At 37.4% G+C, this 16,075-nt stretch overlaps 1 protein-coding gene and 1 pseudogene across 2 annotated transcripts in view; both read left to right on the top strand.

Moving 5' to 3' along the window:
* The window catches only part of LOC132132471 (multiple C2 and transmembrane domain-containing protein 1-like), a 28,576-nt gene extending 17,596 nt beyond the window's left edge, over window positions 1–10,980 (top strand). For both annotated transcript variants that reach the window (XM_059544849.1, XM_059544850.1), the window contains exons 10-20: window positions 162–264; window positions 2,510–2,612; window positions 2,951–3,052; window positions 3,196–3,270; window positions 5,712–5,831; window positions 6,933–7,052; window positions 8,778–8,834; window positions 10,059–10,168; window positions 10,260–10,369; window positions 10,543–10,640; window positions 10,726–10,980. In XM_059544849.1, the coding sequence (XP_059400832.1) occupies window positions 162–264; window positions 2,510–2,612; window positions 2,951–3,052; window positions 3,196–3,270; window positions 5,712–5,831; window positions 6,933–7,052; window positions 8,778–8,834; window positions 10,059–10,168; window positions 10,260–10,369; window positions 10,543–10,640; window positions 10,726–10,797 (1,070 nt within the window). In that variant the 3' untranslated portion in view covers window positions 10,798–10,980. The remainder of the gene's footprint in view (window positions 1–161; window positions 265–2,509; window positions 2,613–2,950; window positions 3,053–3,195; window positions 3,271–5,711; window positions 5,832–6,932; window positions 7,053–8,777; window positions 8,835–10,058; window positions 10,169–10,259; window positions 10,370–10,542; window positions 10,641–10,725) is intronic.
* A 3,800-nt stretch (window positions 10,981–14,780) lies between these two features.
* Window positions 14,781–15,425, top strand: LOC132132397 (toll-like receptor 8; annotated as a pseudogene).
* Window positions 15,426–16,075: the final 650 nt, after the last annotated feature.

The following is a 16,075-nucleotide window of genomic DNA, read 5'->3' as shown; positions in this document are numbered from 1 at the left end:
TATGCTTTTCTCTTCACATTTATTTTAGCTGAGAGCTATTATTTTTTGCAATGAATTAAATTTGTAATTAAAGTTAAAGGCAGATACCAGTTTTTGATAACTACCATACCTTGCTCGGGTATTTTAAATTAAAAGTGTTTGAATGCAACAATGTGTTTCAGGAAAGAGCGACCCATTCTGCATTGCAGAGTTGTGTAACGACCGTCTGCAGACACACACGGTCTACAAGACACTGAATCCTGAGTGGAATAAAGTCTTCACCTTGTGAGTTCATTATTGTCACGTTGTCTGGTCTCTGTTTCCCTGAGTTTCCACTAGTGGTCTCACTTCCCCATAGGCACCTCACCGCAGGCACTACAAATCCCACAAAGCCTTGTCCCTTCATCACAGTAATTGCACTCCTGTTAATTGCACTCAGGTGTCTTCACTTGTTAGTCATTATCCTCCCTATATCAACCAGTTCTTTTTCTGTTTGTCTGCATGGAGTCCTTTCTTTCCGTCACCCAGTTTCCTCTTCCGAGTTCCTGTTCCTGTTCCTGTTCCCGTTCCTATTCTTGTTTATTTATTTGTTTGGATGGATTTTTGGTTTTGACCCCTGCTTGTTGATTCCTCTTTGGATTACCCATTAAAACCCTACTGCGATTGGATCTCTCGTCTCCTGCGTTTCACTGGGTCTCCGATCGTAACAGAAGGACTCCATCAATGTCGAGATCCAGCGGTGTGGGACTTCATTCCCGTTCCCCAGCCAGTAATGTGGAGCGGAGGGCGAGATATTTAAAATTAACCACCCTCCACCAAGAGGGCAATGAGGTGGGTGCCATGGCACAAATGTTCTGGTCCCTAGCTAAGGGGATGGGATATAATGATGTGGCCCTAAATGACACTTTTAATACCGGGCTGGATGACCCGGTTCCTCGAATTGAAATGGAGCAGTTGGACGCCTATCATTTCTGGGAGTTTGTATTTTATTTACACACCTTTCTCTCCCGGTGGGATGGCCGATTCTAGACTGGGGTCTACAGACAGGAGGACCGCCAGCCAAGCGCCACTGCACAAAATGGCCGCCAGCCCAGAGCCACAGCACAAGGTGGTCGCCAGTCCAGCGTCACGACGCAAGATGGCCGCCGGCCCAGTGCCACGACGCAAGATGGCCACCGGCCCAGTGCCACTGCCCAAGATGGCCGCCGGCCCAGGGCCACGGCCCAAGATAGCCACCGGCCCAGCGCCACTGCCCAAGATGGCCGCCGGCCCAGGGCCACGACGGCCGCCGGTCCAGAGTCATGGCACAAGATGGCTGCTTGTCCAGCGCCTCTGCACAGGATGACAGCCACCATTGACCTTCCAGAGTCGAGTCAGGTTCCCGTTGACCTTCCAGAGTCGAGTCAGGGCTAGTCACCATTGACCTTTCAAAGGCAAGTCACCATTGATCTTCATGAGCAGAATCAAGTCATTGATCTTCCTGAATCCAGTCTAAACACCACGGAACCAGAGCCTCTCCACGTCTCTGCTGAACTACCAGAGACTCTTGTTAGGGTTAGGGTTAATTCAGGCTAACATTTTTACCTAACATGTGCTCCCTGGGAATCGAACCCACAACCTTGTGCTGCTAACGCAATGCTCTACCACTTGAGCCACAGGAACACTTTTACCTGCAATATTTCACAATATCTCTTGCATGCTTTTCTCTTGCATGCTTTCTCTTGCAAGACTCATGCATGTCTTTTGTCTAATATCAAAAATTAATTCTTCTAGTTCCAATATCAGTAGAACTGTATACGAAGTGATATAAAACCACACATTAATTAAAAAAAAAAAAAAGAAAAAAGAAAAATTAATGTGTTGGAATTGAGGTATCAATGCAATGTTGTGAAAATGGTCTCTGCATTGATCGAAAGCAGAGACAGATAGCAGATCGATAGCACACCTTTTTGCCAAAAAAAAAGCTGCATGATTTAAGGTATCAGTATGGATCTTCATAATTTCCTACAGAATTTTACTAAAAAAATATGTCACTTTATTATGGAAGTTTTTTCTGCCATGGTACATAAAATAAAAAAGGTAACTGACCATACATCTCACAATTCTGAATTTTCTCTTGATTCTGAGATGCAAACTAAGATTTCAGAGAAAAAAAAATTGTGCGATATAAACTCACAAATAACCTTCTATACAGTGCATTGCAAATTCCTGTTTGCAATAATGCCTTTAGTATATTTGTAAATTCAATATATTATAATCAATAATAATGGAACGTATTCTGCATAATTTGTTATAGCACACTTTGAGCTAAAAAAGGCAGCAAGATTTAAGGTACCATTCATCATCCAATCACATCCTGAAGTCAAATACCACCCTCCATAATTTCCCACAAAAGTGCGCCACATTATGGCATTCAAATGTTTTGCAAATTCCATTTAATGTTGACTTCATACAGTATTTTATATTATATAGTCCAAAAGAATAGGAATGATTCTGTATATTTTGTTTTGTGTTTGTTTTCGCCCTGCAGTAACGTGAAAGACATTCACTCAGTGCTGGAGATCTCCGTGTACGACAAGGACAGAGACCGCAGTGCTGATTTCCTGGGTAAAGTGGCCATCCCGTTATTAAACGTAAGCTTCTCCAAACTCTTAAATCCACGTGTGTTTTTAAAGACGCTTTTATAGACGTGTTTGAAACAAATCGACTCCGCAAACAAGATTGATGGCGGCGGGTCTTTAAAAGCACACACAGCCAGGCCTCCCGGTGCCTGGGTAATGTCTCTGTGACAGAGGGATGCTGGTAATGAGCAGGTACTTGTCAGAGTTGGAAGTGTTGGAAGGAGGGAGGGACGGGGAGGGAATGTGCGGCTGGCTGTTTGATGCTGCTGCTGGGGGATCAGGGGTCAGCCGAGGAGGGGGGTCCGCTGGGGCTTTGCCAGACAGCAGGCTGTCACGTCTTCTTCACACAGATCCACAACAGTGAACAGAAGGCCTACGTCTTAAAAAACAAGGAGCTGACAAGGCCAACAAAGGGGGTCATCTTTCTCGAAGCAGACGTCATCTTCAATGCCGTAAGTGTGCACTGCGCCCAGAGCGCTGGATGTTGTGTCTTTTGTTTGCGCTTTTCCACACTGTGGAATATGCAGTAATTATTGATGCATAGAGAACTCCAGTGCTAATTAAAACAAATCATAGTGCTTCTTATCGCTTCAAGGTGAAAGCCAGTTTGCGGACGTTCGTTCCACCAGAACAGAAGTACATCGAAGAGGAGTCCAAAGTCTCTAAACAGGTAAAAATACCAAAAATGTAACTATTCATTAAAAAGATTAGCTCATAGATAATGACACCTCTGTCATTATTTACTCCCCTTTTAGTCGTTCCACAAAACACATGCTTTTATTTTACTCTGTGAAACACAAAAAGGTTTTCTTGTTCTTTTTTGAAGAATCATTACACAGCTGTGGCCATAAAATGACAAAGTGGCCAAAAAACTCCAAAAAGGCTAAAGTAAATAAAATAATAATTTTATTTTAATTTTTAGTTTGTTATTATTTTCTGATAGTTCATTTATACAGTTTTTATTTTAGTTTTAGTTATTTTAGTACATCAAATTAAACTGAATAACACTTAGAAATGTTTCCTTGTCAACTATCTAAAATTAAATAAGTTTACAAATGTTTTTATTTTGTTTTTATGTCAGTTATTATTCTTCATTTGTCATTTATGTATCAAAAATGTTTTCTTTTTGTATTTTCATTTTTCATTTTTCATTTGTTTGAAACATTTTGTCTGTTCGTCTTTTTTATTCGTTTTTTTATTATCTCTAGATAGGTTAATTCATTCAAATTCATTTTTAATTCAGTTTTAGTTAATTATTTAAGCAAAAAAGATTCATTTTCAATTAACGTTAACGAGTTAACGGAGTGTCTATTTACACTAACTCCGCCCACCATCGTGTGATTGGGCTACACAAGATTTCAAAATATGCCTGCTACAACAACATCTCCAGTGGTGTAGGTAGCAAAGCACATAATGTTATGATAATAGCATCTATCACTATTTGCACTTAGCCGCTGCCTATTGTTAATTTCAATTAATTAAAATGTTTTTTTTTTTTTTTTTTGGTTTTAGTTAACTTTAATAACCATGCCTCATAAGACTTTGAATATAAATCACAAAAGTCATACGGACAACTTTTATGGGGCTTTTATGATACATTTGAGTTCCATACATAAAATAACAGCACACGGGTGTGAGATCACATTAGGGGCGAGTAAATAATAACATAATATTCATTTTTAGGTGAACTGTTTATTTAATCGAACGGCTGCAATTAAATCAAAACCACCCCAATGAGTGCCACCGGTCCCATGCCCACCACACAATAGGCCGACCTGTTTGGGACAGGGGGCGCAAGCGCTGAATCGCTGCGTTTTCCCCCTTGCCCTGCCGCTCTATGTGTTGAATAGAAATGTCAAGCCGGCCCTCATGAGAGGAGAGGGGCCACCCCAGAGGGCCCGGCTGCGGCTCTATGGCTGTGCCTGCTCATTGTCCTCTCTCTCAATGTGCCTGCGTGACAAAAGCGCTGAATTGGAGGGGCTGGGCTGAATCAGACGCTGTCACAAAGCTGCGCATTGAGCAGAACAGACCGATTCTTCAGTCCTTTATGCCCGTCTCAGTGAAGAGTTCAACCGCAGATTCGGCCCGTATATCTAACCCCAGCTGTCAGTCACACCGTCACTTATGGAGATGATTACATTTAGCTCGTTTTTTGATATGCCATGAGATCAGTGCACCTTTTGGGGTGGTTTGTGTTAATCATGCGAATCAGAACAAAGTCGTTTCATTTTCTTTAGTTTGGCCTTTGATTGAAGAGAATAATATTCATTTTTTATAAAAAAAACATATTTTTTTTTAGTAATACTTAAATTGATTCAAAGTGACTGTAAAGATTTATAATGTTTATATTACAAATTGATGTTAAATCGACCAAAAGTGACATTTAGTGTTATAAAAGATTTCTAGTTCAAATAAACACAGTTCTTTTGAATTCTCTGTTCGTCAAAGAATCCTGAAACAATTTAGCATGGTTTCCACAAAAAACAAACAAAAAAAATAGGCAGCAATAATTATTATTGTTTCTTGAGCAGCAAATCTGCATATTAGAATGATTTCTGAAGGATCATGTGACACTGAAGACTGGAGCAATGATGCTGAAAATTCAGCAAAATTCATTTACATTTATACATAATTAAAATATATTCAAATATAAAAGATATAGGGAATTGTAATAATATTTCACTATATTAACGTTTTGCAGAATTTTCACTGTCAAATAAATAATTGCAACCTTAGTGAATAAAAACAGAAAACGGTACTGCATTGTTTTAATGTTTTGGTTAAAATACATCTCATATAATTGCACAGTATATAGAATTGTGTGAATATAAGGTAATACATAATATAATTCTTATACAAGTAAATTATATAAAATAGACCTATTCTAATATATTCTATATTCTTTTGGTTTGAATATATGTCATAAAATATATTTATGTAATATAAACATAAAATATATCAATATATTTCAGTAACATTTTGGATATAATCTTTCCATTTCTTGCTATTCAGCAGTATTCTCAAAAACTGATCATTATTTTTAAGGACGCTGTGCTGTAGTTTATGGCTAACCGCTCTTGGTTTGGTTGAACTTCTTTCTCCCATTCTCAGATGCTGCAGCAGAATTTTAACCGAGTGAAGCGCTGCGTCCTCTTCCTCATTAACGTGGGCTCCTACATCCACAGCTGTTTTCAATGGGAGTCCCCCCGCAGGAGTTTATGTGCTTTCTTGGTAGGTGGCAAACTCCTCTACTGTATATACAGTATACACAGAAACAAACACCATATTAATATGATACACACAGCTCAAAGAAACTCAAACTCTCGTATTATAGATTAAAGGTCTAGCGAATAAATATATGGATGCAGAGAATGTATATATTATGATTTGAGTGTGTTTGGTGACTCTTGTGTGTTGAAGGGCTGTGATGTGTCAAGTGTGCTCGTAGTTTAGCGCTGATGAACCCTTGAGCTAAAACAAGTAGATGTGCTCTCTGTCTGTGGCCTTGCGCCTGACCTCACCCCAAGCCCCCACGAACACCTCAACAGCCCTTCACACAGTTCACACACTCCATCTACTCACTTCCCTCCTGTACCTGAAGGAGGCGCTGAAGACTCTGAGTCGCCCTCACAATAGATTCGCTTTGCTATTTTCATCTGTACCTGTTCATGAAAATGAACTGACCGAGATTTGACCTCCCTCTTTAAACAGTGAAGTTCAGCACTGGTTTATGACTATGAATGGAAACTTAAAGCAAAACTCACTCAAAGGCTGTATTAATTCGATTTTAAAAAATCATAAAAAGTGCAATTTTGTGACACAACATTACAATTTCAATAAACAGATTTTATCAAATATATATATTTTCATATATTTTAAAATGTAATTTATTTCCTGTGATGGCAAAAAGTAATTTATATCTTTGATGAATAGAAAGTATATATATATATAAGGTCTTTAATGTCGATTCATAACGATTCATTTATTAACAAAATTCCACAGATTTTAAGTGATGGATGGATGGATGGATGGATGCCTAATTTTGTGAATTATATCACCAGCTGTCACATACTTTGAAATCATACACAGTAATTATAATGAACTATTAGTATACAACTATAGAACTATATTATATTATTTTATGTGATGATTAATATTAAATGTTACTATCAAATATTCAATATTAACTACAGTATATTTATTTATAACCATTAGCAGTTATTGAAGTAACTTATTATAAAGGAATTATTGTAATGAAAATGGATTTCAAGACATCTATTAATCAATAAAATGATACTTTTAATAAAGAATATTTTGGTTGTGATTGCTCAGATCTTTGTGGTGGTGGTTTGGAATTTTGAGATCTACATGGTTCCATTGTCCCTGCTGCTGTTACTGACCTGGAATTACTTCCTGCTGGCCTCGGGGACAGAGTCGCACGAGGGGAGCGTGGTGAGTCTGTTTATGCATGTTGACTCTTGAGTCTAATAAGGGCTAAATTTGTCACGTTTATCTCCAGCTCATTTCAAGCACATGGCTGTCGCAGGCCGTCACAGGAAATCGCAATGTTTCACCCTACCTATTCTATCTTTGATTATTTGAACTAACCATCAACAATTCCTGGTTAATAAAACAGTTATGTTATATTGTGCACAGCTGGAATTGAATGTTTTTATTCCAATTACTTCAGGTAATTAAAAGTAGTACAGTTATATGAGTTCTTAAACGTGCCATCCCACTTACCTGGTGTATTTACTTATCGCATTTTCCAATTAAAATTGTGTCAAACTAATTTCATGCTATCGTGAAATGTTGCCAATCAAACTAAGTGTGTACGCAGAGCTCCCTGCAAATTGATTCCTTTTTAATTGTTAAAATGGTGTGGAATGAGTGCTGATGACTTCAGTGAGCGGTGTTTCTGAAGAGGGAGTTCGCTTCCCAATTAAGCCATCAAAATTTGAATTACATTTTTATTCAGGAGTATCAGGAGTCAGTTGCGATATGCATCAGATAAATTTCAAAACAATAAAATAATAATTTTCTGCTACTTTGTAAAATGAAAATATAAAATTATCACATTGACAAGCAGGAGATAGACAACACTATACAGTCTGTCTCAAATTTGAGCCGTATGCATATGTTTTTCATATGTGGCCTAATGGCTAATAAATGTTGGAACAGTTGGCATTAGATTGTCATCAGTCTGTATGTGATGTAACGTGAGTCTTTAAATGACATTCTAAACTCCCCAGAGCAAAAAGGTTCTTGCTCTGAGGCTGATTTTTTTATTGATCAAGAGACATACTGGAATTCTCAGTCGTGTTTTATTTAGATATCAACTTCATCTCAGATGTTTCAAAAACTGATGAGAAAAATACAAATGATTCTTGATGTTGAGTGTATAAAACAGGGTTCTTCTCATGGTTATCAAATTGTGATTTACAGGCCTGGAAAAGTCAGGAAAATTAATAAAATGTTAAAAAGTCATGGAAAGTTTTTATCTGATAAAATTCAGATTCAGAAATGAATTATTATTATTTAATTTTTTATTATCAAGTAATCAGGAGTGGCTTGGGAAGAATGAAAATGCATCTGTCAAAATATTCCTATTACAAAATGAATGCGGTTAGAACTTAATGAGAAATGGTGACGTTAATAAAGTGAAGTGACATTCAGCCAAGTATGGTGACCCATACTCAGAATTTGTGCTCTGCATTTAACCCATCCAAAGTGCACACACACACACTGTGAACACACACCCAGAGCAGTGGGCAGCCATTTATGCTGCGGCACCCGGGGAGCAGTTGGGGGTTCGATGCCTTGCTCAAGGACACCTAAGTCATGGTATTGAAGGTGGAGAGAGAACTGTACATGCACTCCCCCCACCCACAATTCCTGCCAGCCCAGGACTCGAACTCACAACCTTTTGATTGGGAGTCCGACTCTCTAACCATTAGGCCACGACTTCCCAACAAATATGAAGATCTCATACTTATTGTGATTCAAGTTCATATTGACTTTTGCAGATTTTGGTATCTTGTTGGTATGTTTCTTTGGAGAAGCAGGAGAGCAAAGTTTCTATTTGCTCTCCATTGATCTCAATGATTCTTTCATTCTAACAGAAACAACTGAGTTATTAAAAAGATCGCATTTGTGATTTTTCTTGTTGCGTGATAGGAAGCGATGGAGGACCTTCTTGAGGATGTGGATGAAGAATATGACAAAGATGACAAGGTAACCATACATGTCTATGTGGAAATGTAGCATCATTATTTCTTTGTCAACTCATTTAGACTCCTCTTATCACTTGGTCATGTTTCTCTATAGAATAGCACTATCGTTTGTGTTCTTGTGTGTTAGCTGAAGCTCTTGAGGACAGCTGAAAGACTGGCATACAGACACACATTTTATTATATGTGTCAGTGCTTTAGTTTAATTGCACCTGAGGCTTGCATTGCCAAATATATAAACATATTGCAGATGTTTAACTCCAGCCATTCTTCGCATTCCCATAACCCTTTGTGTGCCACAAGGCAGCCATTAACGGCCTGAACTTTGACCGTGGGAGCTAATTTGGGTATTTTGGCACAAATGACCCAGACACCTGTTTTCCATTCATAAGGACCCCTGTCATAGGCCCGGGCTAAGCCTGGACATATGTTTGCACTTAGCTTACCATGAAAATACGGCAAGGGTTGGTATCACTCTCCAAGCTTTCAGAATTTGTTCCTGCTAATTTATGGGGACAATTGATTTGTTGAACCCTGTCTCTGTAAGTTGTTGGAGAAAGAATAACACAACTTGCAGCCAGTCCCACTGATTTAAGTGACCAGAGACACAGGTGAGGACTAGGGTGCAGAACCGGCCGCCATCAAACAAGGAAAAACACAAGATAGCATGGTTTAAATCACTTATATTTAATTGAAAAATGATTAATGACAATCTATTAGATCAAGCATTAAATACCCCATAAAATGGTGTAAATAACATTCATATTTTCTTTATTAACTTATAAGAAACTGTACATTTTAAATTCAAAAACACTATGAACAGTTAAAGGATATGGAAAGCTCACAATTCAAATTTGATTTCCATTATTTTAAATGCAACTTTTGACATTTGATTGAGATGAATTTAAATCTAATGTTTAACATTATTCCATTCAGAAGCCCTCTTTTCCATATTAATGAAGCTGCGGTTTGGGATTGGAGACTTGCTGCTTTTGTGTTAAGATACACCAAGTAACCTTTTAGTCTAAAAAGAAGAGACACCAGACAGCAAATAAAAGCTTCCCCACCCCCATGTCTTTCATTTCTCACAACACAACTAAAAAACTCATGTTACCTTATTAGAAGATTTCCTACAGACCAAAGTACAACTGTTCGAAATCTGCAGCTATGTACAATTAAATGAATTCTTTTGAGTAACCTGTCATGTGCATGTGCATTCAAACAACAGGACTCTGAGAAAAGGGGCTTCTTGGACAAATTCTACGCGGTTCAAGATGTGATCTTAACAGTTCAAAATGCTCTGGATGAAGTGGCCTGCTTTGGGGAAAGAGTGAAGAAGTGAGAAGCTTGGATGTTACTCATACCTTTGATGTTTTTATTTTTTGTAGCATTAATTTTGTGTAATGAATGCATGGTTCCTCTCTTTCAGTACGTTTAACTGGTCTGTGCCTTTTCTGAGCTGGTTAGCCATAACGGTTCTATGTGCCGGTGCCACACTAATATACTTTATTCCACTACGATACATTGTGCTGGTCTGGGGTGAGAATTCCTATTGCTTTTGTGTATTCAACACTTTCCCAATGGTTTGTTGTAATGAATAATTGCATAATGTTATTTAAATAGAGATGCATCATTAGATCTTGCATTCTAATGATTTAAAGGGTATAATACTTTGGATATTAGTAGGATGTGAACATGCATGTCCCACACAGGTATCAATAAATTCACCAAAAAACTTCGGAACCCCTATAACATTGAGAACAACGAGCTGCTGGACTTCCTGTCCAGAGTTCCATCAGATATCCAGCTGGTAAGTTATGGATGATGATGATGAGTGATGTATTTTCATTCCTTTGCATGATTTACAACATGTTCATGCAAAATATGCTCATCAGATTCAATACAAAGAGCTCAAACCGGAGACTTCTCTGAGCCCAAGCAAGAAAAGGAAGAACAACCCCGGATAGATGCTGAACTGTGACTTTACAGTACATTTCTAAATTAACAGCCTCCAAAGCACTGTTCACGTACAATACACTGTGAATGTTGCAAATTTTTAAAAAGAAAGAAATATTTCTATTATTATTTATGCAAATTTGCACAACTATAATAGCTCAAAACCTATACTTGTTCATGTAATATCTTTTTAATTATTTATATACATGTATATAAATATATACAATATATATACAATGAACATTTTTATTCAAAGAGACTTATGTTTTTTTGAAAACACCCCAAAACTTTACAGTGAACTTTACACCTTGAGGTTGCTCTATAATATAATTTTCCTTGGATAATTATTTTAATCCACAAGCACAGGGAGAAAATGCATGCTGTGCATTTAAATGGAAAGAATGTACATGTTCATATGAAAAGTAATTGTAAATATTCATGTTGTTCTGGACATGTTTATCCATGACAGATGTCATATGCTGATCACTGTTCATATGATATGATGAAATTGTGGTTAATTGTAATATTTGTACATTGTTTTGCTTGTTAATGATCTATGAGCAAGTAAAGCAGATATACTCAAGCAGATAAATTATTATTAGTAGAAGGAACTATCTGTGCACATGTAAAGAAAAAAAAGGCGTTCATACAGGGCTGAAACCAAGTAATGAAAATCCCTCTTTGTGAACTTTTAGATATTTATTTTCAAAAACTATGAAATAATAGACCTTTTTCTGAATGTTTGTGGTTTATTTTGTATTTTATGATGAAGCTTGAAATCACATTTCCAATCTATGTTACTTCTGTACTGTATGTGAAACTAAATGTAAGGCAGGCCAGGATTTGTCCATCAGGAATTGATTGGATCTCTTTATGAATTTTTTTTTATTTGGCTCAATGTCCACCAATGAATCATTCACAGTAAGACAAGAATAAATAGGGTCAATTTGGATTTCATGATGACTTTAACCACACCTTACAGAACGAAATAAATGCATTAATTAAAAACAAATTAATACATGCAGTTAAACATGGTGCCATGAGGTTTTAAGTGCATATGACATTGTATAATCCAGTATTTTAAAATGCAGATTGTTAATCATTTGTCCAAGATCATCTAACAAACTAATCCAGATAAGAGATCCAGTGTGTATGAAGTGATGCATTTCTCGGGACGGGGGTGGGACATTAACAGATGATGAAAGAGTCATCATGCAGGTGGAGTTTTGTGTCTCCATTAATATGTTCATATGGGCAACTGGAAGCTCCATCTCCCAGTTACAAATGAAAGGTTTATAATTAGTTTCTTTAATCTCTTCCTTATTAAATGCTTCTTTGGGAATCGGGACGGACTAATTGAGCTATGAAGGGCATCTTTTTAAAGTAGCAAAAGGGCAGTCTCTCCCATGGCCTGGGCTTTTAAAAAAGATTAATGAGAATATAAACCAGTCTTGGGTTTCCCTTCTCACTTCATTAAAGGCCTATGTAATTCTCCACAGTGCTCCTATACTGATGGCAGTAAACATTGTAAAAGCTATCACTATCATGTATAAACCCTTTACAATAAAATAAATGTATTTAGAATTTTTTAATGATTTAAATTATTAATATATTTGCATTGCAGTAATGAAATTGACTGAAGAGAAATGTGATTATATGTTATTTAAATAAAGTCCCAATTAGATTTAAATATAATTTTATAAAAGATAATTTACTTTTCCCTTTTGATTTTAGGTTGAAATATGACCTAGACATTTTTTGAGATTCTTCCATCCATACCATAATGAAAATCTAGATTAACAATCAGTTTGAAAACAAGAGAAAATAATCATTGTTAATAATAGTCAGCACCAGTCATCACTTTTATTCATTATGCAATCTGGAAACCCAGTCACACACAATACAAAAACAAAGTTCTAATCAAAGCACCAGTACTGTTGTATTGCAGACCATTATTCCTCAAGAGCTTGAAGCTCGTCACATTATGCCCCGGGCAGAATTCAACACCCCCTCAGGCTCAGACACCCCACAGGATCACGAAGGGTGGAAAAGGTGAAAAGTGCAGTATGCGACCTGGAAATCACTGTCAAGATTGTATTTATTGTGACTCCTTAAGTGTAAGGATTTGCTCACATGTTGAAGGAAGTAGTAGCAGCAGCATATCTCATGAGGTTTGTGTGTGTCTCAGGCCAGGCATGAGTGCTTCTCTTACACAGTCTTGTGCAATCAGAAAGAGTTTCTAGAAAACAAGGTCCAGACACTTTAATCTTAAACTTAAGAGTTCCACCACACATAAAAATAACAGCTAAACACCAGCACTGACAAAATGCACGATGCTGAAACAAGTCAAACAACAAATTACAGAGTAAAACACGCCTACATAATGAACCGTCCCTTGTTCATCTCCATACCTCATCCCTACTGATCAGAAATACCAAAGACTGTGGAATGGATACAACACATTTAAAATTAATAATGGGCCGATCTGTATGTGGAACACGTAGCTGCGGTTGGAAAGCAATGCATGAAAGCTGCCCCCAGGTGCTGAGCAGAATATGAGCACTGGCACCTCTGCAGGTTCACATAAAGTGCTATGCATCTAATTGCTGAAGTGTCCACTCACAGTCGCAGTGTTTCTCCACAGCATACTAATGCACTCTCGGCTCTACATGCGATGAGTGCCAGTCTGGCCTTGTGTGCTCCTGATGTCTGTAGAGCTGATTAGCGGGGCTCTTAGCCATTGCTGGAGAGCTGTGCAAACAGGACAAACAGACTGCTGAGTGTTTGCAGATCAGGTTATTGTTTAGATCTGCCGGCAATGCTCACAATGTTACTGTTTCAGTTGAAGATGGTAGATCTGATGTATTGGATCAAGTAAGATTCGAAGGTTGAGAAAGTATTGCTATTGAGTTGAGTGTTTACTATTCTTTAGGTTTTTTAGTTTGGTTCAGTCGCACAATATGCCTGCTTACGTTTCCTTTGTAATCATTTTCTGCAAGATAATTAACACAATGATGAAGCTTCAGCATCTTACTAAAAAAAAAGTGCCTTTCTCTATTCCAAAAACAGCCATAAGTAAAAACAAATGTCATAATTTACTCACCGTCATGTTGTGAGTATGACTTTTTTTCATCCATGGAAGATATGAAAGATGTCTCATTGTTTTTGCCTATACCATGAAAGTCAGTGGGGTCCAAAACAATAATGTAAATGATGAATTTTCATTTTTTAAGGTGAACGATCCCTTTACGGCAAACAGATTAAAGTCATGCATCAATTTTGTTTCATTTGAAGGGGAAATAAGGAAGCATTCTGAAGCTTGAAATGTGAAACAACAGGGAGTTAAAAAAATCCCTATGAGCAGACACATATTGCTTAACCATGCCGTTCTCTACGGATTGCTCTGGTAAGCACACATTCTGATCTGTAATACAACTACCCAACCGTTAAAAGTTTTGGATCAGTCAGTTTGTTTTAATTAAACACCTTTTTTTCAATAAGGCACAATAAATTAATCAAAAGTGACAGTAAAGACATTTATAATGTTACAAAAGATTTCAAATAAATGCTGTTCTTTTGATCTTCCATACAATATTAAGCAGAAAACTGTTTTAAATATTGATAATTATTATAAATGTTTTTGAGCAGCAAATCAGCATACTAGAAATGATTTCTGAAGATTCATGTGACACTGAAAACTTTAAATTGCATTGCATTGCATCACAGGAATAAATACATTTAAAATATATATCAAAATACTGTTTTTTGTTGTATTTCTCCATCAAATAAACGCAGCCTTGGTGAACCTAAAGATAAAGATAAAGATAACGATAACGATCACTGAATCAACTGACTTTGACTGGTTTCTACTGTCCTCTTGCATTATCAGCACACGTTTTTCCTGTTTAACATTGTGCTGCTTTGACACAATCTGTATTGTATAAAGCACTATATAAATAAAGGTAGCTTGACTTGATACTTCTTTCAAAACTATTTTAAAAACCTTCAGTTCCTCAAAGTGCTCAATCTCAGTTGGAATGAGATTAATTCGCTAACCAACAAGAATCTGAAGAGCGACTCACTGAATGAACTGCAGTTTCAAGCCAATCGACTGGATTTAATGTAAAAGAAGGACGTGGATTCAAAGGTCTTTTTAAGTCTCTCTTGAACCTAACTCACCTTGATATATCACTTAACAAGCTTAATGAAATACCAGATGATATATTCAGCTTTTTTCCAAAGACAATAAAATATCTTAGCATGTGCAGGAACACGCTTGGAGATCTTGAGTGGGAACAGCTCAAATATTTACCCCAGTTAGAGGGTCTGGATCTAAGTAAGAACAAACTGATTAAAGCCACTAGAAAGCTATCAAAATATACAAAATATACCATAATCTTATCTTCAAATTGCATCACAGCTTTCTCAATGATGTAAAAAACTGATGATCCTCAGTCTTGCTTTCAACTGCTAGCAGCACATCAGTGACGAATCCTTTCAGACAGGTAGCGATCACTACCTGAGCATGCTAAACCTGCAGAGAAACCCTATCCACTGCACCTGTGACCTTCTGGACTTCATTCTCTTTGACTTCATTGGAATCCAAAAGGGGTCATCCAATGAACAGTCTGGACTTTAAAAATGCCTGCATCAACAACAGAATTGCTCAAATCCTTTACGTTCTCACTTCATCCATCATCACTGTCATGATGTCTACAACCATCATGATACATGTGTTCTACTGGGACATGTTGTACATTTATAATTGCTGGAGCCTTTGTAAGGTATGACACAAAGGATTCTTACGGTGTCAGAATGGGTACTGAACCACTTGTATTTTGAACTGGAATATAGAGGAAGACAAGTTTGTCCACTCAGCCTGGAGATTGGACTCAAGAGATTGGACTCATAGTATACCGATCATGGATAACCTGAACCAGACTGTAAACCAAAGTAGAAAGATGATATTTGTGCTGACGGAGGGATTTGGTCACAGTGGGATTTTCAATATGGCAGCTTTCCTGGCACAACAAAGGCTGCTGGAAGAGGGTGTGCATGTGATGGTGTTGGTCATGCTAGAACCGGTTCTTCGGCAGTCGAGAATCCTTAACTTGCGGCGCTGTCTGTTTTGACACAGTGTGCTGGAGTAGCCCAGAAACCCAGCAGCAGAAGGCTTTTTCTGGCAGAGTCTGAGAAACGCAGTCAGGTTTGATAGTCAAAATGTTTACAAATGACTTCAGTGGATGATAAACTGGTTCAAAATGAGTAGTTTTGGTTGAAATACTTGGT

The sequence above is a fragment of the Carassius carassius genome, chromosome 49 (genome assembly GCF_963082965.1).
Source record: "Carassius carassius chromosome 49, fCarCar2.1, whole genome shotgun sequence".
NCBI classification, from domain to species: Eukaryota; Metazoa; Chordata; class Actinopteri; order Cypriniformes; family Cyprinidae; genus Carassius; species Carassius carassius.
This window is presented reverse-complemented; position numbering and strand designations above follow the sequence as displayed.